General features: G+C 39.2%; 1 protein-coding gene across 1 annotated transcript in view; it reads left to right on the top strand.

Moving 5' to 3' along the window:
• The window catches only part of LOC139556057 (glutamate receptor ionotropic, kainate 2-like), a 174,588-nt gene that overhangs the window by 22,208 nt on the left and 125,386 nt on the right, over nt 1–26,994 (top strand). The window contains exons 2-4 of the mRNA XM_071369545.1: nt 16,070–16,237; nt 21,064–21,191; nt 22,810–22,939. Of these exons, the coding sequence (XP_071225646.1) occupies nt 16,070–16,237; nt 21,064–21,191; nt 22,810–22,939 (426 nt within the window). The remainder of the gene's footprint in view (nt 1–16,069; nt 16,238–21,063; nt 21,192–22,809; nt 22,940–26,994) is intronic.

The following is a 26,994-nucleotide window of genomic DNA, read 5'->3' as shown; positions in this document are numbered from 1 at the left end:
ATGCTTATAGCAGTCTGACTTATACATTTATAATAGTCTGACTTATACACTTATAATAGTCTGACTTATATACTTGTAGTAGTCTGAATTATATATGTAAAATAGTCTGACTTATATGCTTATAATAGTCTGACTTAGAAACGTATAATACTCTGACTTATACACATATAATAGTCTGACTTATATACTTATAATTGTCTGACTTCTACATTTATAATAGTCTGACTTATATACTTATAATAGTCTGACTTATATACTTATAATTGTCTGACATACATTTATAATAGTCTGATGTGTATACTTTTAATAGTCTGACTTATATGCTTATAATAGTCTGACTTATAATTTATAATAGTCTGACTTATACACATATAATAGTCTGACTTATACACGTATAATAGTCTGACTTATATACTTATAATTGTCTGACTTCTACATTTATAATAGTCTGACTTATATACTTATAATAGTCTGACTTATATACTTATAATTGTCTGACATACATTTATAATAGTCTGATGTGTATACTTTTAATAGTCTGACTTATACACTTATGATAGTCTGACTTATATACTTATATTAGTCTGACTTATATACTTATAATAGTCTGACTTATGTACTTGTAATAGTCTGACGTATATATTTATAATTGTCTAACTTCTATGCTTATAATAGTCTGACTTATATACTTATAGTCTGACTTATATACTTATAACAGCCTGACTTATGTACTTATAATAGTCTGACTTATATACTTATAATTGTCTAACTTCTATGCTTATAATAGTCTGACTTATATGCTTATAATAGTCTGACTTATACATTTATAATAGTCTGACTTATACACTTATAATAGTCTGACTTATATACTTGTAGTAGTCTGACTTTTGACTTAATGGCCTTAATAGCCTGACTTATATACTTATAATAGTCTGACTTATATACTTATAATAGTCTGACTTATATACTTGTAGTAGTCTGAATTATATATGTAAAATAGTCTGACTTATATGCTTATAATAGTCTGACTTAGAAACGTATAATACTCTGACTTATACACATATAATAGTCTGACTTATATACTTATAATTGTCTGACTTCTACATTTATAATAGTCTGACTTATATACTTATAATAGTCTGACTTATATACTTATAATTGTCTGACATACATTTATAATAGTCTGATGTGTATACTTTTAATAGTCTGACTTATATGCTTATAATAGTCTGACTTATAATTTATAATAGTCTGACTTATACACATATAATAGTCTGACTTATACACGTATAATAGTCTGACTTATATACTTATAATTGTCTGACTTCTACATTTATAATAGTCTGACTTATATACTTATAATAGTCTGACTTATATACTTATAATTGTCTGACATACATTTATAATAGTCTGATGTGTATACTTTTAATAGTCTGACTTATACACTTATGATAGTCTGACTTATATACTTATATTAGTCTGACTTATATACTTATAATAGTCTGACTTATGTACTTGTAATAGTCTGACGTATATATTTATAATTGTCTAACTTCTATGCTTATAATAGTCTGACTTATATACTTATAGTCTGACTTATATACTTATAACAGCCTGACTTATGTACTTATAATAGTCTGACTTATATACTTATAATTGTCTAACTTCTATGCTTATAATAGTCTGACTTATATGCTTATAATAGTCTGACTTATACATTTATAATAGTCTGACTTATACACTTATAATAGTCTGACTTATATACTTGTAGTAGTCTGACTTTTGACTTAATGGCCTTAATAGCCTGACTTATATACTTATAATAGTCTGACTTATATACTTATAATAGTCTGACTTATATACTTATAATTGTCTAACTTCTATGCTTATAATAGTCTGACTAATATGCTTATAGCAGTCTGACTTATACATTTATAATAGTCTGACTTATACACTTATAATAGTCTGACTTATATACTTGTAGTAGTCTGAATTATATATGTAAAATAGTCTGACTTATATGCTTATAATAGTCTGACTTAGAAACGTATAATACTCTGACTTATACACATATAATAGTCTGACTTATATACTTATAATTGTCTGACTTCTACATTTATAATAATCTGACTTATATACTTATAATAGTCTGACTTATATACTTATAATTGTCTGACATACATTTATAATAGTCTGATGTGTATACTTTTAATAGTCTGACTTATATGCTTATAATAGTCTGACTTATAATTTATAATAGTCTGACTTATACACATATAATAGTCTGACTTATACACGTATAATAGTCTGACTTATATACTTATAATTGTCTGACTTCTACATTTATAATAGTCTGACTTATATACTTATAATAGTCTGACTTATATACTTATAATTGTCTGACATACATTTATAATAGTCTGATGTGTATACTTTTAATAGTCTGACTTATACACTTATGATAGTCTGACTTATATACTTATATTAGTCTGACTTATATACTTATAATAGTCTGACTTATGTACTTGTAATAGTCTGACGTATATATTTATAATTGTCTAACTTCTATGCTTATAATAGTCTGACTTATATACTTATAGTCTGACTTATATACTTATAACAGCCTGACTTATGTACTTATAATAGTCTGACTTATATACTTATAATTGTCTAACTTCTATGCTTATAATAGTCTGACTTATATGCTTATAATAGTCTGACTTATATACTTATAATAGTCTGACTTATATACTTTTAATAGTCTGACATATATACTTATAATAGTCTAACTTATATACTTATAATAGTCTGACTTATATACTTATAATAGTCTCACTTATACACTTATAATAGTTTAACTTATATACTTTTAAGAATCTGACTTGTGTACTTATAATAGTCTCACTTATACACGTATAATAGTCTGACTTATGTACTTATAATAGTCTTACTTAAATACTTATAATAGTCTGACTTATACATTTATAATAGTCTGACTTGTACATTTACAATAGTCTAACTTCTATGCTTATAATAGTCTGACTTAAATATATGTATAATAGTCTGACTTAAATATATGTATAATAGTCTGACTTGTATACTTATAATAGTCTGACTTAAATATATGTATAATAGTCTGACTTAAATATATGTATAATAGTCTGACTTAAATATATGTATAATAGTCTGACTTGTATACTTATAATAGTCTGACTTATGTACTTATAATAGTCTGACTTATATACATTTATAATAGTTTGACTTATATACTTATAATAGTCTAACTTCTATGTTTATAATGGAGTGATTTCATTTCAGTGCCTGCATACTTTACCTTAAACATGATCACACAGCAGGCTTGGTTCATAACCAACTGGGAAGGTGGTAAAAATCGAACTGGTAATTACTAGAGGGAAACTCATCTATCATCCCTGAGCAATGACTTTTACCACATATTGACCTCTTACGTCACCTACTAAGGAAATTACCTCGGTAAAAGCATTTTCAGCAGTTAAATGCTACAACAAAACATTATTTATGGAATGGAATCTATTTATATGTTTTTTTAACACAATCATTTGTTTATCATATTTACTACTTCACAAATGGCAATTTCCACATTCCCACTTGGTCATGAACACAGCATTTCTCATGAGCAGTTAAGTTATGGTCATGTTACCAGCGGTTCTCTGAGGACATACTTAGAGCAGGGGTTCTCAAACCCTTCTTCAGGGACCCCAGCGTTTCCATGTATTTTAAATATTTCACAGCTAGCACACCTGATTCCACTTGTCAAATAATCATCAAACTCTTTACTAGGTGAGTCAGGTGAGTTAGGTCAGGGTTACCACAAAATTATGAACATCCGGGGAGAGGTTTGAGAGCCACTGACTTAGCAGGTTAGGACGGGCCCTTGGCTCAGTGCATCAATAACACCCCTAGAGGGTTAGGACGGACCCTTGGCTCAGTGCATCAATAACACCCCTAAAGGGTTAGGACGGGCCCTTGACTCAGTGCATCAATAACACCCCTAGAGGGTTAGGACGGGCCCTTGACTCAGTGCATCAATAACACCCCTAGAGGGTTAGGACGGGCCCTTGGCTCAGTGCATCAATAACACTCTAGAGGGTTAGGACGGACCCTTGGCTCTATGCATCAATAACACCCCTAGAGGGTTAGGACGGGCCCTTGACTCAGTGCATCAATAACACCCTAGAGGGTTAGGACGGGCCCTTGGCTCAGTGCATCAATAACACCCCTAGAGGGTTAGGACGGACCCTTGGCTCAGTGCATCAATAACACCCCTAGAGGGTTAGGACGGGCCCTTGACTCAGTGCATCAATAACACCCCTAAAGGGTTAGGACGGGCCCTTGGCTCAGTGCATCAATAACACCCCTAGAGGGTTAGGACGGGCCCTTGGCTCTCTCATCACAAGAATGTCAAGTCACCACTAGGGGGCGTAGAATAATGACCGCAGGCACAGTCGCGAGACGGTGCATCATGCATCATGTTCCGTTGGCCGCCAAAAGTGTCAGGGAGTGCTGCCATCGGGGATTTATGGGATATTTCCGGATTGTTTCCATCAACGACAGCCATTCCTCACTCGTAACGGCTCGTCAGTTCAAGCTAGAAGGGAAAAGGTAGGAGCTTGCCGAATGTTTGGAGCTACAGCTGAATGACTGGGTGGACCTGTGCCACCTGCCTACCAACGCCTGGTGAAGGGGTTGCTCCACTGTTGCCATGGTGCCCATCATACCGCGGTCTCGCAGCTGCACCAGTTACCCATTAGTCTCTGAGACAGACCATCCATCCATGCCGCTTGGAATGACCTTCCTTCAGCCAATGAGCTTCGGAGACTCCCAAACGGCTGATATCACCTCGCCATGGTCGTAGAAATAGAGGCAATCGCCATGGCAACCTCTCTGACCGCCATCTCTCCCATCCTCCTCCCCGCAACACAAGCTCATCCTTGAGTGGATTCAACTAATTGTGTTATCTTTCATACCAGAATAATTAACCATTCACTTACATTGCAGCTACTCAGTCTATATTAGTCTATAATCCTAACATATATTAATAACTTTTCATGTTCAAAACTGTGCACTCTCCTCAAACAATAGCATGGTATTCTTTCACTGTAATAGATACTGTATACTGGACAGTAGAGTTAGATTAACAAGAATTTAAGCTTTCTGCCAATATCAGATATGTCTATGTCCTGGGAAATGTTCTTGTTACTTACAACCTCATGCTAATCACATTAGCCTACGTTAGCTCAACCATCCCACAGGGGACCCACCGATCCTGAAGTTAAGAGGATAGAATCTATGATTCCTCCACCAAGATCAATGCGTTGTTCCGTTTTCATGCTCATTAAAGACAACTTGTGGGTCTGAAACAGAAGAACATTTTTCTATTACTTTTTTCCCACTTCAATTAGTATTTCACACCAGGTTTTTCTTTGCCGTTTGAATCATACACCATTGCATGAAACATTTCTATACACTTGGATAGATATGGCTCCTGTTCTAGGAACTTCCTGGATGAGAAATGGTGTTCTATCAAAGTCCTTTCATGGAAGGTAGATTCCTTAAAGAGGCAAACAGCTGTTGAAACAATAACAAAGCGTAAAACCTGAGGGGTGGGGCTGGAGAAATGTAACCACTCTCAGATTAATAGACAGAGGTATGGATGCAAAGACTGACCATTCATGATATACAAATGATAGTTTAAACATAATTAAAGGCTGTACAGTGTTTGTTTACATTTAGTTTGTTTGCAAACATGGAGTTAAACAAGCGTATATGTTGGGTAGTGATGGGATATGACCGTTGAACTAGATTCATGATGCATTTATAAGTTATATTCTTCAACTCTATTGCAGATTACTCCTTTAAAGAAATTAAATCCATAACCAAAATAATGATAATGCTAAATCCATGGTGCACCCTTAGTAACATGAGAGAGAGGAGTGTGTCTGAAGACTATCCTTCCGTGCTGTGCTTTCATTTTCACCAACACACACACAGACATACGGATGCATACGCTCACACACACGCTCACACACACACGCTCACTCACACACACACACACACCCAAGTTAACTCTTACACAGACACAGACACACACCCAAGTTAACTGTTACACAGACACAGACACACACCCAAGTTAACTCTTACCCAGACACACACACCCAAGTTAACTCTTACACAGACACAAGTTAACTCTTACACAGACACAGACACACACCCAAGTTAACTCTTACCCAGACACACACACACACCCAAGTTAACTCTTACACAGACACACACACACACACCCAAGTTAACTCTTACACACACACACACACCCAAGTTAACTCTTACACACACACACACACACCCAAGTTAACTCTTACACAGACACAGACACCCAAGTTAACTCTTACACAGACACACACACCCAAGTTAACTCTTACACACACACACACCCCCAAGTTAACTCTTACACACACACACACACCCAAGTTAACTCTTACACAGACACAGACACCCAAGTTAACTCTTACACAGACACAGACACCCAAGTTAACTCTTACACAGACACCCAAGTTAACTCTTACACAGACACCCAAGTTAACTCTTACCCAGACACAGATTATCTCAGCTGTGAATCAGCCGCCAGCCATCGAACAGACCAACCCCTGATGGAGGGATTAAGGGAGGGAGGGTTTCACTTGTTCACCCCTCGACGGGGCTTCTGATCCCGCTCTGTATCATTCAGTTTATAACAATCACCTTGGCACTAATTTCAGAACCTTGTGGTCATTTTTCTAAACTCTAGACACTAAACTCACAAAGGTCATCACTTGTAACACAGGCTGTCCAATGTTCAAAACATTGCATTGTGCATTCATATCTTTAAAGAAACCTTGCACTTGCAGAATCATTGGTTCAAATAACTTATTTATCATGAAATAGTTTACCCCTCTATATATATATAACCAGTGGAACTATAGTTTACCTCTCTATATATAACTAGTGGAACTATAGTTTACCCCTCTATATATAACCAGAGGAACTATAGTTTACCTCTCTATATATAACTAGTGGAACTATAGTTTACCCCTCTATAACCAGTGTAACTATAGTTTACCTCTCTATATATAACCAGAGGAACTATAGTTTACCCCTCTATATATAACCAGTGGAACTATAGTTTACCCCTCTATATATAACTAGTGTAACTATAGTTTACCTCTCTATATATAACCAGTGGAACTATAGTTTACCCCTCTATATATAACCAGTGGAACTATAGTTTACCCCTCTATATATAACTAGTGGAACTATAGTTTACCCCTCTATATATAACTAGTGGAACTATAGTTTACCCCTCTATATATATATAACTAGTGGAACTATAGTTTACCCCTCTATATATATATAACCAGAGGAACTATAGTTTACCCCTCTATATATATATAACTAGTGGAACTATAGTTTACCCCTCTATATATAACCAGTGTAACTATAGTTTACCCCTCTATGTATAACTAGTGGAACTATAGTTTATCCCTCTATATATAACTAGTGTAACTATAGTTTACCCCTCTATATATAACTAGTGGAACTATAGTTTACCCCTCTATATATAACTAGTGGAACTATAGTTTACCCCTCTATATATATATAACTAGTGGAACTATAGTTTACCCCTCTATATATATAAAGCCAGAGGAACTATAGTTTACCCCTCTATATATATATAACTAGTGTAACTATAGTTTACCCCTCTATATATATATAACTAGTGGAACTATAGTTTACCCCTCTATATATAACCAGTGTAGCTATAGTTTACCCCTCTATGTATAACTAGTGGAACTATAGTTTACCCCTCTATATATAACTAGTGTAACTATAGTTTACCCCTCTATATATAACTAGTGGAACTATAGTTTACCCCTCTATATACATATAACTAGTGGAACTATAGTTTACCCCTCTATATATATAAAGCCAGAGGAACTATAGTTTACCCCTCTATATATATATAACTAGTGGAACTATAGTTTACCCCTCTATATATATATAACTAGTGGAACTATAGTTTACCCCTCTATATATATAAAGCCAGCGGAACTATAGTTTACCCCTCTATATATATATAACTAGTGTAACTATAGTTTACCCCTCTATATATATATAACTAGTGGAACTATAGTTTACCCCTCTATATATAACCAGTGTAACTATAGTTTACCCCTCTATGTATAACTAGTGTAACTATAGTTTACCCCTCTATATATAACTAGTGGAACTATAGTTTACCCCTCTATATATATATAACTAGTGGAACTATAGTTTACCCCTCTATATATATAAAGCCAGAGGAACTATAGTTTACCCCTCTATATATATATAACTAGTGTAACTATAGTTTACCCCTCTATATATATATAACTAGTGGAACTATAGTTTACCCCTCTATATATAACCAGTGTAACTATAGTTTACCCCTCTATGTATAACTAGTGTAACTATAGTTTACCCCTCTATATATAACTAGTGTAACTATAGTTTACCCCTCTATATATAACTAGTGTAACTATAGTTTACCCTCCATATATAACCAGAGGAACTATAGTACAGCACAGGCAGCACTCATTTTGTGACTCAATGAGCAGGTCAACTCCATTAAGAAGCATGGTACTGTATGGTGTTGTAACTCTACATAAGTGCAGGACTCTTTTCTCGTCAGTTACTGTAGCTTCCAGAGATCATCTCTCTCAGTGATCCTACAGCATGCTGTCTGATGTATAGGTTTAGTACCTCTCTCAGTGGTCCTACAGCATGCTGTCTGATGTGTAGGTTTAGTACCTCTCTCAGTGGTCCTACAGCATGCTGTCTGATGTGTAGGTTTAGTACCTCTCTCAGTGGTCTTACAGCATGCTGTCTGATGTGTAGGTTTAGTACCTCTCTCAGTGGTCCTACAGCATGCTGTCTGATGTGTAGGTTTAGTACCTCTCTCAGTGGTCCTACAGCATGCTGTCTGATGTGTAGGTTTAGCATCTCTCTCAGTGGTCCTACAGCATGCTGTCTGATGTGTAGGTTTAGTACCTCTCTCAGTGGTCCTACAGCATGCTGTCTGATGTGTAGGTTTAGCACCTCTCTCAGTGGTCCTACAGCATGCTGTCTGATGTGTAGGTTTAGCACCTCTCTCAGTGGTCCTACAGCATGCTGTCTGATGTGTAGGTTTAGCACCTCTCTCAGTGGTCCTACAGCATGCTGTCTGATGTGTAGGTTTAGCACCTCTCTCAGTGGTCTTACAGCATGCTGTCTGATGTGTAGGTTTAGCACCTCTCTCAGTGGTCCTACAGCATGCTGTCTGATGTGTAGGTTTAGTACCTCTCTCAGTGGTCCTACAGCATGCTGTCTGATGTGTAGGTTTAGCACCTCTCTCAGTGGTCCTACAGCATGCTGTCTGATGTGTAGGTTTAGCACCTCTCTCAGTGGTCCTACAGCATGCTGTCTGATGTGTAGGTTTAGCACCTCTCTCAGTGGTCCTACAGCATGCTGTCTGATGTGTAGGTTTAGCACCTCTCTCAGTGGTCCTACAGCATGCTGTCTGATGTGTAGGTTTAGTACCTCTCTCAGTGGTCCTACAGCATGCTGTCTGATGTGTAGGTTTAGTACCTCTCTCAGTGGTCCTACAGCATGCTGTCTGATGTGTAGGTTTAGTACCTCTCTCAGTGGTCCTACAGCATGCTGTCTGATGTGTAGGTTTAGTACCTCTGTCAGTGGTCCTACAGCATGCTGTCTGATGTGTAGGTTTAGTACCTCTGTCAGTGATCCTACAGCATGCTGTCTGATGTGTAGGTTTAGCACCTCTCTCAGTGGTCCTACAGCATGCTGTCTGATGTGTAGGTTTAGTACCTCTGTCAGTGGTCCTACAGCATGCTGTCTGATGTGTAGGTTTAGTACCTCTCTCAGTGGTCCTACAGCATGCTGTCTGATGTGTAGGTTTAGCATCTCTCTCAGTGGTCCTACAGCATGCTGTCTGATGTGTAGGTTTAGTACCTCTCTCAGTGGTCCTACAGCATGCTGTCTGATGTGTAGGTTTAGCACCTCTCTCAGTGGTCCTACAGCATGCTGTCTGATGTGTAGGTTTAGCACCTCTCTCAGTGGTCCTACAGCATGCTGTCTGATGTGTAGGTTTAGCATCTCTCTCAGTGGTCCTACAGCATGCTGTCTGATGTGTAGGTTTAGTACCTCTCTCAGTGATCCTACAGCATGCTGTCTGATGTGTAGGTTTAGTACCTCTCTCAGTGGTCTTACAGCATGCTGTCTGATGTGTAGGTTTAGCATCTCTCTCAGTGGTCCTACAGCATGCTGTCTGATGTGTAGGTTTAGTACCTCTCTCAGTGATCCTACAGCATGCTGTCTGATGTGTAGGTTTAGTACCTCTCTCAGTGGTCCTACAGCATGCTGTCTGATGTGTAGGTTTAGCATCTCTCTCAGTGGTCCTACAGCATGCTGTCTGATGTGTAGGTTTAGTACCTCTCTCAGTGGTCTTACAGCATGCTGTCTGATGTGTAGGTTTAGTACCTCTCTCAGTGGTCTTACAGCATGCTGTCTGATGTGTAGGTTTAGTACCTCTCTCAGTGGTCTTACAGCATGCTGTCTGATGTGTAGGTTTAGTACCTCTCTCAGTGGTCTTACAGCATGCTGTCTGATGTGTAGGTTTAGTACCTCTCTCAGTGGTCTTACAGCATGCTGTCTGATGTGTAGGTTTAGTACCTCTCTCAGTGATCCTACAGCATGCTGTCTGATGTGTAGGTTTAGTACCTCTCTCAGTGGTCTTACAGCATGCTGTCTGATGTGTAGGTTTAGTACCTCTCTCAGTGGTCTTACAGCATGCTGTCTGATGTGTAGGTTTAGTACCTCTCTCAGTGGTCTTACAGCATGCTGTCTGATGTGTAGGTTTAGCATCTCTCTCAGTGGTCCTACAGCATGCTGTCTGATGTGTAGGTTTAGTACCTCTCTCAGTGGTCTTACAGCATGCTGTCTGATGTGTAGGTTTAGTACCTCTCTCAGTGGTCTTACAGCATGCTGTCTGATGTGTAGGTTTAGTACCTCTCTCAGTGGTCTTACAGCATGCTGTCTGATGTGTAGGTTTAGTACCTCTCTCAGTGGTCCTACAGCATGCTGTCTGATGTGTAGGTTTAGTACCTCTGTCAGTGGTCCTACAGCATGCTGTCTGATGTTTATGTTAACATTACTTTGTAAATGAGGCATGCATATTGTGATGTTCAATCAACAGAATATGGGGATGCCTCTAGCTGGTTGAGTCTTCTTCTCTCAGTCCCTGCTTTCACCCCTGCCACTACATGGAGGTATTCTCTTGCTCTCTCGCTCTCTCACTCTCTCGCTGTTTCTTTTCTTCACTCTTACTTAAAACAAAAATCTTCCTATATGCATAGGGTCTGGAAGAGGGGGCTCTCGTCCTCTATCCTTTTGTGTCTCCTTTTCACTAACTCGCTCCCTCCCTTCCTGCTACAATTGAATCAATAAACAGGCTTTAATGCTCAGTTAAACTCTTTGAGCTTGGATCACGTCAAACTCTCAGCTCGCCCATGGAATGAAGCTATAGGGAAGCAACTCTGGACTCCTGAACTCTGGGTTAACTCCTCTGGAAATATTGATTTGAGTTTCTTTCATTCTCCCTCTCTAGTCATTGAGTGGTAAGTCTCTGGTCTTTTGGGTGTTGGAGAGCCGATATAGCCAGGTTTATTCAAAGTCCATGCTCAGTGCTATGCTCGTATTTTGGAACAAGTTTTTGCTTGATGGTAGTGTTGTTTAATACCTACATGGCATTTGGAGTATTAGGAGGTCTATGAGCATTCTTTGGGGTATTTGGATGTTTAACTACTACATAATAACCTGATCTGTCATCGTTAAGGTAGTTTCACTACGATATAGCAGATGTTATGTTGTTGTCAAGTCATGTCATGATTCTGAACAGCATGAGAGCGGAGCACCTGGAGAGCACTTTCCAATCAAATTGTAAATCATTCAAAAATGTTAAGGGGTTTCGATCACTGCTGAGAGAGACCTGGGATCGCCATGGTAACTGCACTTCACTGAGAGGTCTGGACGGTGTGGGTGGAAGCATCGTTCCTTGTTTTTTTTTGAAGGGGTACTAAGACTGTTAACAGTCCACAGACTACACTGAACCTCCTTGATTAGGAGTTTGTACTGTATGCTATGGCAATGCTAAGATGTTCCGTGTTGTCTGGCTACTAGGACTAGTGTCTATGAATCTTTTTGATACAGGAACCTTGACGGACGATTTCAATTAAACCTAGAATTTCTCTGGACTGGTGTGGTCTAATGGTTAGCTCCATTGTTTCTGTGGCCTGGTGTGGTCTAATGGTTAGCTCCATTGTTTCTGTGGCCTGGTGTGGTCTAATGGTTAGCTCCATTGTTTCTGTGGCCTGGTGTGGTCTAATGGTTAGCTCCATTGTTTCTGTGGCCTGGGGTTGTCTAATGGTTAGCTCCATTGTTTCTATGCCCTGGGGTGGTCTAATGGTTAGCTCCATTGTTTCTGTGGCCTGGTGTGGTCTAATGGTTAGCTCCATTGTTTCTGTGGCCTGGGTTTGTCTAATGGTTCACTCCATTGTTTCTCTGGCCTGGTGTGGTCTAATGGTTAGCTCCATTGTTTCTGTGGCCTGGTGTGGTCTAATGGTTAGCTCCACTGTTTCTCTGGCCTGCTGTGGTCTAATGGTTAGCTCCATTGTTTCTGTGGCCTGGGGTTGTCTAATGGTTCACTCCATTGTTTCTGTGGCCTGGGTAGCCTTGTGGTTTGCTCCATTGTTTCTGTGGCCTGGGGTTGTCTAATGGTTAGCTCCATTGTTTCTGTGGCCTGGGTTTGTCTAATGGTTCACTCCATTGTTTCTGTGGCCTGGGTTTGTCTAATGGTTCACTCCATTGTTTCTGTGGCCTGGGGTTGTCTAATGGTTAGCTCCATTGTTTCTGTGGCCTGGGGTGGTCTAATGGTTAGCTCCATTGTTTCTATGCCCTGGGGTGGTCTAATGGTTAGCTCCATTGTTTCTGTGGCCTGGGGTTGTCTAATGGTTAGCTCCACTGTTTCTCTGGCCTGCTGTGGTCTAATGGTTAGCTCCATTGTTTCTGTGGCCTGGGGTTGTCTAATGGTTAGCTCCATTGTTTCTGTGGCCTGGGGTTGTCTAATGGTTAGCTCCATTGTTTCTGTGGCCTGGGGTGGTCTAATGGTTAGCTCCATTGTTTCTGTGGCCTGGGGTTGTCTAATGGTTAGCTCCACTGTTTCTCTGGCCTGCTGTGGTCTAATGGTTAGCTCCATTGTTTCTGTGGCCTGGGGTTGTCTAATGGTTAGCTCCATTGTTTCTGTGGCCTGGGGTTGTCTAATGGTTAGCTCCATTGTTTCTGTGGCCTGGGGTTGTCTAATGGTTAGCTCCATTGTTTCTGTGGCCTGGGGTTGTCTAATGGTTAGCTCCACTGTTTCTCTGGCCTGCTGTGGTCTAATGGTTAGCTCCATTGTTTCTGTGGCCTGGGGTTGTCTAATGGTTCACTCCATTGTTTCTGTGGCCTGGTGTGGTCTAATGGTTCACTCCATTGTTTCTGTGGCCTGGGGTTGTCTAATGGTTAGCTCCACTGTTTCTCTGGCCTGCTGTGGTCTAATGGTTAGCTCCATTGTTTCTGTGGCCTGGGGTTGTCTAATGGTTCACTCCATTGTTTCTGTGGCCTGGTGTGGTCTAATGGTTAGCTCCATTGTTTCTGTGGCCTGGGGTTGTCTAATGGTTAGTTCCATTGTTTCTGTGGCCTGGGGTTGTCTAATGGTTAGCTCCATTGTTTCTGTGGCCTGCTGTGGTCTAATGGTTAGCTCCATTGTTTCTGTGGCCTGGGGTTGTCTAATGGTTCACTCCATTGTTTCTGTGGCCTGGGTAGCCTTGTGGTTTGCTCCATTGTCTCCTGAGCAAATGTATGGCGGCGTTAGAATGGGTTTAAATCTGACACACGCCATTCTAACACCCTCTCTCCAACTAACTTTCCTGTCTCTTCTCTGTCTCTCGCCAATACAATGAAATACAAAAGGAGTGGAAAAACCCTCAAATAATATAAAGAAGAAATTCAGAACTGAGTACATTGAGTATGTAACTAGAACTCCCGGTGACCAGAAACTGCCTCTGGGAAGTTTCTAGTTTTAAAGTGGATGAACCACTCTAAAGTAAAGGGTCTGGAGGATCTCAAGTTCTCATTAGGTCCCTCAATTAGTCGGTCTGTGTAAACAGCTGCTTGGCTAGCTCTGCTGAATTCACCTGTCTCTCTCTCTCTCTGTGTCTCTCTCTCTCTGTGTCACACACAGTCTCTTTTTCTACCCCTTCATTTCAGCATTGTTTGGACATGAAGGTACAGAACAGTATAGCCAAGCACAGAACAAACAGTAAAGTATAGTATAGTTCAGCACAGTAGAGTAGAGTTCGGTACAGTACACAGAGCACACTAGAGTTGAGTACACTATAATGTACTGAACTATACTTTTCTTTACTCTACTGTGCTTTATTGTGCTGTGCTTTATTGTGCTGTACTGAGCTGTCCAACATTTTGAACCCAACTGTAGTTTGGGACTGCCATGACATACTATTGTAGTCAATTCAATTGCAGAAAATCTGTTGCTGATTTTTCAATTTGGTAACAGTTAAAAAAACACTAACAAATTGATAGGTCTACCTTTACTTGTAACTTCTGTGAACTTTCATTATCCTTCCTCCTCGTGAGGGAGAGAAATTAGAAAATCTTTTCAAGATATGTTGGTTTTTGGTAAGAGAATTAAGGCACAAGGCAATGTTACTTAAACTTACAGAAGGCAGAAAAATGCATCCAAAATGAAATATTAATGTTGATATTGTAACGGCAGCCTTCCCTCTTCACGAGAAGAGAGAGTGTAGCAGGGATCGGACAAACACGCAGCGTAGCCAGTGCTCAACATGTTTAATAAAACTAATAAACAGTGAACACTTAACACTTAACACTTAACAAATAACAAAATGTGGCAAACCGATACAGTCCTAGCTGGTGCAGAGAAAACACAGAGACAGGAAACAACCACCCACAAACCCCAACACAAAACAAGCCACCTATATATGATTCCCAATCAGAGACAACACAAAACACCTGCCTCTGATTGAGAACCATATTAGGCCAAACATAGAAACAGACAAACTAGACACACAACATAGAATGCCCACCCAGCTCACGTCCTGACCAACACTAAAACAAGCAAAACACACAAGAACTATGGTCAGAACGTGACAGATATTAGCTGGCAGGGGGTCTTCACTTCAACATTACTGTGTTGTAATGTATTTCTAATACCGTTTAAGACTTTTTCTGGTAGATCTTTTCTAAGACCCCTTTTCCATCTGTTTGACCAGAAATCAAAGGCTTTGCTTATTCCTAATTTGTAGGATGGAAAATGGTGGAACAATGTATATATGCCTTAATTTCTCAATAATATAATATGCTCCTATGAACTTCCCATGTTGGTGCTCATGGGTCCTTTTACATGGAAATGACGGGATCAAAGCGGAGGAATGAACTTTTCTGTCAAAGCTGCAGGAGAGAGAAAGAGAGAGGGAGAGAGCAAGAGAGGGAGAAAGAGGGGGTCATGACCCCTGAACTCACTTCCTGTCCACTCTAATCATTGTTAATTACACAGACGAGTAAGCGAATGCAAATGCAACTCTCTTTAGTCGACTGTCCAAAACATCACAATAAAGCTCTCTCTCCACTCCTCATGTCAATTAATGCATGTTGATTATGACACTGCTACTTAATAGGAAAGGACACGAAGGAAGCTGAGAATATAATTGTTACAATGTTTTAGAAAAAATAAGCACAGCTATAATTAACTTTGCTATATCGATCGTACCCCCAACACTTCAATGTCACTTGTTTTATGTTGGAGGAGAATCCATTGTAATTATTGGACGGGGAAATTGAGATTGAACCTTATTGGTCTTCTACCTGTTGCTCTTCTGTCCCTCAGGAGGAATATTTGAATCCATCGAAAGCGGCCCATCAGGAGCAGAGGAACTCGCCTTTAAATTTGCCTTGAACACAATCAACAGGAACCGCACCCTGCTGCCCAACACCACACTCACATATGACATCCAGAGAATCAACATCTTTGACAGCTTCGAGGCCTCCAGAAAAGGTGAGAGGCTGAGGAGGATAGGAAGTAGACCTGGGGTGTATTCATTAGTACACACCATAGCAAAACATTTTGCAACGGAAAACATTTTGCAAAGAAAACAAGCATTTCTTATTGGACAAGTTCAGGTTAGTCCCTCCCTGTTTTAGCCATTCGCTTCTGTTTGGTTCCTAGTGAATACAAATTCAAATACATTCGAAGAGTTTGTTTGAGCCTGCCTGGAGTGCCCAATGGGTGAGGTTTGCACTTTTGGATATCATCATGAAGAATTGCTAGAGGGTGGTCTGGGTAGAAGCTACAGGTTATGTTATGACAGATGCATCTGTTATTATCTTTAATAATAATCAGAGTATCGCTGTGATTAGTTATTTGTGGATTTCTTATTTGTTTGTGCGTGATTATGACTAACAATAAGGGTTTCTGTGAAATGTGGGAACAGAAACTGATTGAGAATGACTCACTCTGAATAGCTGTTGAGAAATATTTTACTGATGCTGCCAACTAACTGATTGCATTGGATGAAGCTCGATCATGTTACATAGGAGAAATATGGCTCACATGGTAATATTCTATTTGATTTTCATTTTTGAAATATATAAGTGACTAATAGTAAAAAATGAAATGTATGAATTCTAGGCTAGGTAACTCTAAATGAAGGCTACGTAACTCTAAATGAAGGCTACATAGCTCTAAATTAAGGCTACGTAACTCTAAATGAAGGCTACATAGCTATAAATTAAGGCTACGTAACTCTAAATGAAGGCTACGTAAGGCTAAATGAAGGCTACGTAGCTCTAAATTAAGGCTACGTAACTCTAAATGAAGGCTACGTAACTCTAAATTAAGGCTACGTAACTCTAAATGAAGGCTACGTAACTCTAAATGAAGGCTAAATAGCTCTAAATGAAGACTAGGCAACTCTAAATGAAGGCTACGTATCTTTAAATGAAGGCTACATAACTCTAAATGAAGGCTACGTAACTCTAAATGAAGGCTACATAACTCTAAATGAAGGCTACATAACTCTAAATGAAGGCTACGTAACTCTAAATGAAGGCTACGTAACTCTAAATGAAGGCTACATAACTCTAAATGAAGGCTACATAACTCTAAATGAAGGCTACGTAACTCTAAATTAAGGCTACGTAACTCTAAATGAAGGCTAAATAACTAAATTAAAGCTAAATAACTAAATTAAGGTTAAATAACTCTAAATTAAGGCTAAGTACATCTAAATTAAGGCTAAGTATGTTATAGTAAGTGTTATGGCCGATTTAGGTCAACCAAAATGCAGTACTCCTACTGGTATCTGTGTGATTCAATGCAAAGTGTGACCGACATCCTTCTTGTGTCCTTCCTTGATCCAATGTGGTAGAGACTAAAGGGACTTTCTTGATCAGCATTCCCATGATGCATTGTATGGACAGTAGAGCAGCAAGGAGCTGAAGGCTTCCACCTAAACACTACTCTAACGAACCTAAACACTACTCTAACGAACTTAAACACTACTCTAACGAACCTAAACACTACTCTAACGAACCTAAACACTATCCTAACGAACCTAAACACTACTCTAACGAACCTAAACACTACTCTAACGAACCTAAACACTACTCTAACGAACTTAAACACTACTCTAACGAACCTAAACACTACTCTAACGAACCTAAACACTACTCTAACGAACCTAAACACTACTCTAACGAACCTAAACACTACTCTAACGAACCTAAACACTACTCTAACGAACCTAAACACTATCCTAACGAACCTAAACACTACTCTAACGAACCTAAACACTACTCTAACGAACCTAAACACTACTCTAACGAACCTAAACACTACTCTAACGAACCTAAACACTATCCTAACGAACCTAAACACTATCCTAACGAACCTAAACACTACTCTAACGAACCTAAACACTACTCTAACGAACCTAAACACTATCCTAACGAACCTAAACACTACTCTAACGAACCTAAACACTACTCTAACGAACCTAAACACTACTCTAACGAACCTAAACACTATCCTAACGAACCTAAACACTACTCCAACGAACCTAAACACTACTCTAACGAACCTAAACACTACTCTAACGAACCTAAACACTACTCTAACGAACCTAAACACTATCCTAACGAACCTAAACACTACTCTAACGAACATAAACACTACTCTAACGAACCTAAACACTACTCTAACGAACCTAAACACTACTCTAACGAACCTAAACACTACTCTAACGAACCTAAACACTACTCTAACGAACCTAAACACTACTCTAACGAACCTAAACACTATCCTAACGAACCTAAACACTACTCTAACGAACCTAAACACTATCCTAACGAACCTAAACACTACTCTAACGAACCTAAACACTACTCTAACGAACCTAAACACTATCCTAACGAACCTAAACACTACTCTAACGAACCTAAACACTATCCTAACGAACCTAAACACTACTCCAACGAACCTAAACACTACTCTAACGAACCTAAACACTACTCTAACGAACCTAAACACTACTCTAACGAACCTAAACACTATCCTAACGAACCTAAACACTACTCTAACGAACCTAAACACTACTCTAACGAACCTAAACACTACTCTAACGAACCTAAACACTACTCTAACGAACCTAAACACTACTCTAACGAACCTAAACACTACTCTAACGAACCTAAACACTACTCTAACGAACCTAAACACTATCCTAACGAACCTAAACACTACTCTAACGAACCTAAACACTATCCTAACGAACCTAAACACTACTCTAACGAACCTAAACACTACTCTAACGAACCTAAACACTATCCTAACGAACCTAAACACTACTCTAACGAACCTAAACACTACTCTAACGAACCTAAACACTATCCTAACGAACCTAAACACTACTCTAACAAACCTAAACACTACTCTAACGAACATAAACACTACTCTAACGAACCTAAACACTACTCTAACGAACCTAAACACTACTCTAACGAACCTAAACACGACTCTAACGAACCTAAACACTATCCTAACGAACCTAAACACTACTCTAACGAACCTAAACACTACTCTAACGAACCTAAACACTATCCTAACGAACCTAAACACTATCCTAACGAACCTAAACACTACTCTAACGAACCTAAACACTATCCTAACGAACCTAAACACTATCCTAACGAACCTAAACACTACTCTAACGAACCTAAACACTACTCTAACGAACCTAAACACTACTCTAACGAACCTAAACACTACTCTAACGAACGTAAACACTATCCTAACGAACCTAAACACTACTCTAACGAACCTAAACACTACTCTAACGAACCTAAACACTACTCTAACGAACCTAAACACTACTCTAACGAACCTAAACACTATCCTAACGAACCTAAACACTACTCTAACTAACCTAAACACTACTCTAACGAACGTAAACACTATCCTAACGAACCTAAACACTACTCTAACGAACCTAAACACTACTCTAACGAACCTAAACACTACTCTAACGAACCTAAACACTACTCTAACGAACCTAAACACTAATCTAACGAACCTAAACACTATCCTAACGAACCTAAACACTACTCTAACGAACCTAAACACTACTCTAACGAACCTAAACACTATCCTAACGAACCTAAACACTACTCTAACGAACCTAAACACTATCCTAACGAACCTAAACACTATCCTAACGAACCTAAACACTACTCTAACGAACCTAAACACTATCCTAACGAACCTAAACACTACTCTAACGAACCTAAACACTACTATAACGAACCTAAACACTACTCTAACGAACCTAAACACTACTCTAACGAACCTAAACACTACTCTAACGAACCTAAACACTACTCTAACGAACCTAAACACTACTCTAACGAACCTAAACACTACTCTAACGAACCTAAACACTACTCTAACGAACCTAAACACTACTCTAACGAACCTAAACACTACTCTAACGAACCTAAACACTATCCTAACGAACTTAAACACTACTCTAACGAACCTAAACACTACTCTAACGAACCTAAACACTATCCTAACGAACCTAAACACTACTCTAACGAACCTAAACACTACTCTAACGAACCTAAACACTACTCTAACGAACCTAAACACTACTCTAACGAACCTAAACACTACTCTAACGAACCTAAACACTATCCTAACGAACCTAAACACTACTCTAACGAACCTAAACACTACTCTAACGAACCTAAACACTATCCTAACGAACCTAAACACTACTCTAACGAACCTAAACACTACTCTAACGAACCTAAACACTATCCTAACGAACCTAAACACTACTCTAACGAACCTAAACACTACTCTAACGAACCTAAACACTACTCTAACGAACGTAAACACTACTCTAACGAACCTAAACACTACTCTAACGAACCTAAACACTACTCTAACGAACCTAAACACTACTCTAACGAACCTAAACACTACTCTAACGAACCTAAACACTACTCTAACGAACCTAAACACTACTCTAACGAACCTAAACACTATCCTAACGAACCTAAACACTACTCTAACGAACCTAAACACTACTCTAACGAACCTAAACACTATCCTAACGAACCTAAACACTATCCTAACGAACCTAAACACTACTCTAACGAACTTAAACACTACTCTAACGAACCTAAACACTACTCTAACGAACCTAAACACTACTCTAACGAACCTAAACACTATCCTAACGAACCTAAACACTACTCTAACGAACCTAAACACTACATGTATCTAACAAACATATCTCTTCCTGTCTCTTTCCCCCCCAGCCTGTGACCAGCTCTCCCTGGGAGTGGCAGCCATCTTTGGCCCCTCCCACAGCTCGTCGGCCAACGCAGTCCAGTCCATTTGTAATGCCCTGGGGGTGCCCCACATCCAGACCAAGTGGAAGCACCAGGTGTATTTGTATTTGTTTTTTGTATTTATTATTGATCCCCATTAGCTGCTGCCATGGCAGCAGATACTCTTCATGGGGAACAGCAAAATTAAGACAGTTATACATTTAAAAACATTACAATACATTCATAACAGGTTTCACAACATATTAAGTGGGTGCCCTCAGACCTCTACTCTATTTCCACATACAGTACTGTATCTATAACACAAAATCCATGTGTACATGTGTGTATAGTGTGTATGTTTTCATGTGTTTGTATGCATGTGTCTATGTTTGTGTTGCTTCACAGTCCTTGCTGTTCCATAAGGTGTATTTTTATCCATTTTTTTGTATAACATTTTACTGCTGGTATGAGCTACTTGATGTAGAATAGAGTTCCATGTAGTCATGGCTCTATGTAGTACTGTGTGCCTCCCATAGTCTATTCTGTACTTGGGGACTGTGAAGAGCCCTCTGGTGGCATGTCTTGTGGGATATGCATGGGTGTCCGAGCATGTCAACACCTCTCATAAATACAAGTAGTGGTGAAGTCAATCTCTCCTCCACTTTGAGCCAGGAGAGATTGACATGCATATTATTAATGTTATCTCTCTGTGTACATCCAAGGGCCAGCCGTGCCTCCCAGTTCTGAGCCAATTGCAATGTTCCTAAGTTCCTCTTTGTGGCACCTGATAACATGACTGAAGAGTAGTCCAGGTGCGACGAAACTAGGGCCTGTAGGACCTGCCTTGTTGATAGTGCTGTTAAGAATGCAGAGCGGCGCTTTATTATAGACAGACTTCTCCCCATCCTAGCGACTGTTGTATCAATATGTTTTGACCATGACAGTTTACATTCCAGGGTTACTCCAAGCAGTTTAGACACCTCAACTTGCTCAATTTCCACATTATTCATTACGAGATTTAGTTGAGGTTTAGAGTTTAGTGAATGATTTGTCCCAAATACAATGCTTTTAGTTTTTGAAATATTTAGCACTAACTTATTCCTTGCCACCCATTCTGAAACTTATTGCAGCTCTTTCTTAAGTGTTGCAGTCATTTCAGTCGCTGTGGTAGCTGACGTGTATAGTGTTGAGTCTTCCTTATACATAGACACGCTTTACTCAAAGCCAGTGGTATGTCGTTAGTAAAGATTGAAAAAGTAAGGGGCCAAGACTGCTGCCCTGGGGAATTCCTGATTCTACCTGGATTTTGTGTTGGAGAGGCTTCCATTAAGAACACCCTCTGTGTTCTGTTAGACAGAACTCTTTATCCACAATATTATAGGGGGTGTAAACCCATAACGCATACATTTTTCCAGCAACAGACTATGATTGACAATGTCATAAGCCACAACGATATCTAACAAAACAGCCCCCACAAACCTTTTATCATCAATTTCTCCCAGCCAATCATCAGTCATTTGTGTAAGTGCTGTGCTTGTTGAATGTCCTTCCCTATAAGTGTGCTGAAAGTCTGTTGTCAATTTGTTTACTGTAAAATAGGATTGTATCTGGTCAAACACAATTTTTTCCAGAAGTTTACTAAGGGTTTGTAACTGGCTGATTGGTAGGCTATTTGAGCCAGTTAAGGGGGCTTTACCATTCTTAGGTAGGGGAATAACTTTTGCTTCCCTCCAGGTATCAGACAACAGGGACTCTTACTACATCAGCCTCTACCCAGACTTCCAGTCCCTCAGCCGGGCCATCCTGGACCTGGTGCACTTCTTCAAATGGAGGACGGTCACTGTGGTCTATGATGACAGCACAGGTACAGATATCTCTGATGATGGTGGTCATGGTGATGATGTTTATGATGATGGTGATGATGAGGATGGTGATGATGATGAGCCAATTGGTGATGATGAAGATGGTGATGTTAATGAATGATGATCAAAAGGATTTAAAATACATACAATTGTAAACTAAAAACTGCTACTCAAACACAAACACAGCTTTTTATAGGGGTGGTAGGTAGCTGAGAGTTTAGAGAAGTGGACCAGTAGCTTCTTCGTTGCCGGTTTGAGTCTTGTGCTGGGCAATAAAAATGGGAGGTGAATTGTCATGCCCTTGAGCAAGGCACTTAACCTGTACATAGATCCAGGGGTGCAGAGGAGAAAAACTGTTATGTTCTTTCCCCCAAGACTTTAGCATTGAGGGTTTGGCCATGAAATATGTAGCCCCCTCAAAGCCCTCCAGATGTACTCCACGTCAAAACCTCAGCCTTTCATATGAGTGAGCATCTCTGAAAAACCACATTACCCAGAATGACCCTCACCCACCATCTCCTCAGATTAATGCCATGCAGAATGAATGTGAGAGCTGACAGCTCATGAATAAAAGACACGTCCTCTGAGGGTCCTCGTCCAGCTGTATCTGTCTGCCGGATCGCCTGCTGTGACTGTGTGGAGTGGCTCATGATGTGCGTTCTACAAGCACATCGATATTTCATACCATTGAATACCGTGATCATTTGCAGGCCTACGGCATCATCAGCTTTAGAGAAAGGACAACATTTCGTAATGTCCATCTCATATTTTCGATCCTTTGGAAGGATAAAGGTGTCAATTTCATGGAACATAATTGGATAAAATATGTTGAACACATTTGTTTGTTCAAGTACATGAGTTGCATGGTGAGTCTATTGCTCAATATATCAAATTGGTTTCTTCAGTTGACCTTCTGTATTTATGTAAAAGGACCCATGAGCACCAACATGGGAAGTTCATAGGAGCATATCAAACTGGGTGTCAAATGAAAAGAAAAAATTTATTTTCTGGAAAAGGAAGGCATACAGTGGCTTTTTCCACATTTTGTTGTGTTACAGCCTGAATTTAAAATGGATTAACGAGATTTTGTATCACTGGCCTACATGCAATATCCCATAATGTCAAAGTGGAATTATGTTTTAAAAACTGTTTACCAATTCATAAAAAAGGAAAGCTGAAATGTTTTGAGTCCATAAGTATTCAAACCCAAACTTAAATAGGTTCAGCAGTAAAATGTGTTTAACAAGTCACATAATAAGTTGCATGGACTCGTAACATGTAACATGATTTTTGAATGACTAGCTCATCTCTGTACCCGACACATATAATTATCTGTAAGGTCCCTCAGTCGAGCAGTGCGTTTCAAACACAGATTCACACAAAGACCAGGGAGATTTTCCAATGCCTCACAAAGAAGGGCACCTATTGGTAGATGGGTAAAAACAAACCTTTTGAGCATGGTGAAGTTATTAATTACACTTTGGATGGTTTATCAATACACCCAGTCAGTACAAATATACAGACGTCCATCCTAACTCAGTTGCCAGAGAGATAGGAGACCGCTCTGGGATTTCACCATGAGGCCAATGCAGGCTTTAAAACAGTTATAGAGTTAAATGGCTGTGATAGGAGAAAACTGAGGATGGATCAACAACATTGTAATTGCTCTACAATATTAACCTGAATGACAGAGTGAAAAAAAGAAAGCCTGGAGAGAATACAAATATTCCAAAATATGCATCTTGTTCACAATAAGGCACTAAAGTAAAACTGCTAAAAATGTGGCAAAGAAATTAACTTTATTTCCTGAATACGAAGCATTATGGTTGGGTCAAATCCAACACAAGACATCACTGAGTACCACTCTTCATATTTTCAAGCATGGTGGTGGCTGCATCATGTTATGGGTACGCTTGTCATCGGCAAGGACTAGGGCATTTTTTTGTATAAAAAGAAACAGAATGGAGCTAAGCACAGGCAAAATCCTAGAGGAAAACCTGGATTAGTCTGCTTTCCAAAAGACACTGGGAGACAAATTCACCTTTCAGCAGGACACTAACCTAAAACATTCACTTAGGTTGGAGTCATTAAAACTCGTTTTTCAACCACTCCACAAATTTCTTGTTAATTTTAAGAAGCTATAGTTTTGGCAAGTCGGTTAGGACATCTACTTTGTGCATGACACAAGTAATTCTTCCAACAATTGTTCACAGACAAATTATTTCACTTATAATTCACTGTATCACAATTCCAGTGGGTCTGAAGTTTACATACACTAAGTTGACTGCCTTTAAACAGCTTGGAAAATTCCAGAAAATGATGTCATGGCTTTAGAAGCTGAGTTTGAGTCAATTGGAGGTGTACCTGTGGATATATTTCAAGGCCTACCTTCAAACTCAGTGCCTCTTTGCTTGACATCATGGGGAAATCAAAAGAAATCAGCCAGGACCTCAGAAAATAAATTATAGACCTCCACAAGTCTGGTTCATCCTTGGGAGCAATTTCCAAATGCCTGAAGGTACCATGTTCATCTGTAAAAACAACAGTACGCAAGTATAAACACCATGGGACCACGCAGCCATCATACCCCTCAGGAAGGAGACCTGTTCTGTCTCCTAGAGATGAACGTACTTTGGTGCGAAAAGTGCGAATCAATCCCAGAACAACGGCAAAGGACCTTGTGAAGATGCTGGAGGAAACAGGTACAAAAGTATCTATTTCCACAGTAATACGAGTCCTATATCGACATCCCCTGAAAGGCCGCTCAGCAAGGAAGAAGCCACTGCTCCATAATCGACATAAAAAAGCCAGACTACGGTTTGCAACTGCACAAGGGGACAAAGTTCGTACTTTTTGGAGAAATGTCCACTCGTCTGATGAAACAAAAACAGAACTGTTTGGCCATAATGACTATCGTTATGTTTGGAGGAAAAGGGGGAGGCTTGCAAGCTGAAAAACACCATCCCAAACGTGAAGCACATGGGTGGCAGCATCATGTTGCTTTGCTACTGGAGGGACTGGTGCACTTCACAAAATAGATGGCATCATGAGGATGGAAAATGATGTGGATATATTGAAGCAACATCTCAAGACATCAGTCAGGAAGTTAAAGCTTGGTAGCAAATGGGTCTTCGAAATGGACAATGACACCAAGCATACTTACAAAGTTGCGGTAAAATGGCTTAAGGACAACAAAGTCAATGTATTGGAGTGGCCATCACAAAGCCCTGACCTCAATCCTATAGAACATGGGCAGAATTGAAAAAGTGTGTGCGAGCATGGCGGCCTACAAACCTGACTCAGTTACACCAGCTCTGTTAGGAGGATTGGGCCAAAATTCACCTAACTTCTTGTGGGAAGCTTGTGGAAGGCTAGCCGAAACGTTTTACCCAAGTTAAACAATTTAAAGGCAATGCTACCAAATACTAATTGAGTGTATGTAAACTTCTGACCCACTGGGAATGAGATGAAATAAATAAAATTCTCTCTACTATTATTCTGACATTTCACATTCCTAAAATAAAGTGGTGATCCTAACTGACCTAAGACAGGGAATTTTTACTAGGATTAAATGTCATGAATTGTGAAAAACTGAGTTTAAAAGTATTTGGCTAAGGTGATGGTAAACCTCCGACTTCAAACTGTACACAATGGAGTTGCTTAACAAGATGACATTAAATGTTCCTGAGTGGCCTAGTTACAGTTTTGACTGAAATTTGCTTGGAAATCTATGGCAAGACATGAAAATGGCTGTCTAGCAATGACCAACAACCAAATGTACAAAAATGTCTAAAAACATGTTTTCACTGTGTCATTCTGTGTTATTGTGTGTTGATGTGTGAAATACAATTTAATACATTTTGAATTCAGGCTGTAACACAAAATGTGGAATAGGTGAAGGGGTATAAATACTTTATGAATACACAATATATGTTTTTCAACCATTTTCCATCTTAAAAATGTGGCATAAGTGGTTTTGATTTCTGCACAAACAGATAGGAAAGGGTCTAAGAAAACAACTACCAGAAAAAGTCTTAAAATGTATCAGAAATACATC

This window comes from Salvelinus alpinus, chromosome 27 (assembly GCF_045679555.1).
Source record: "Salvelinus alpinus chromosome 27, SLU_Salpinus.1, whole genome shotgun sequence".
Lineage (NCBI taxonomy): Eukaryota > Metazoa > Chordata > Actinopteri > Salmoniformes > Salmonidae > Salvelinus > Salvelinus alpinus.
This window is presented reverse-complemented; position numbering and strand designations above follow the sequence as displayed.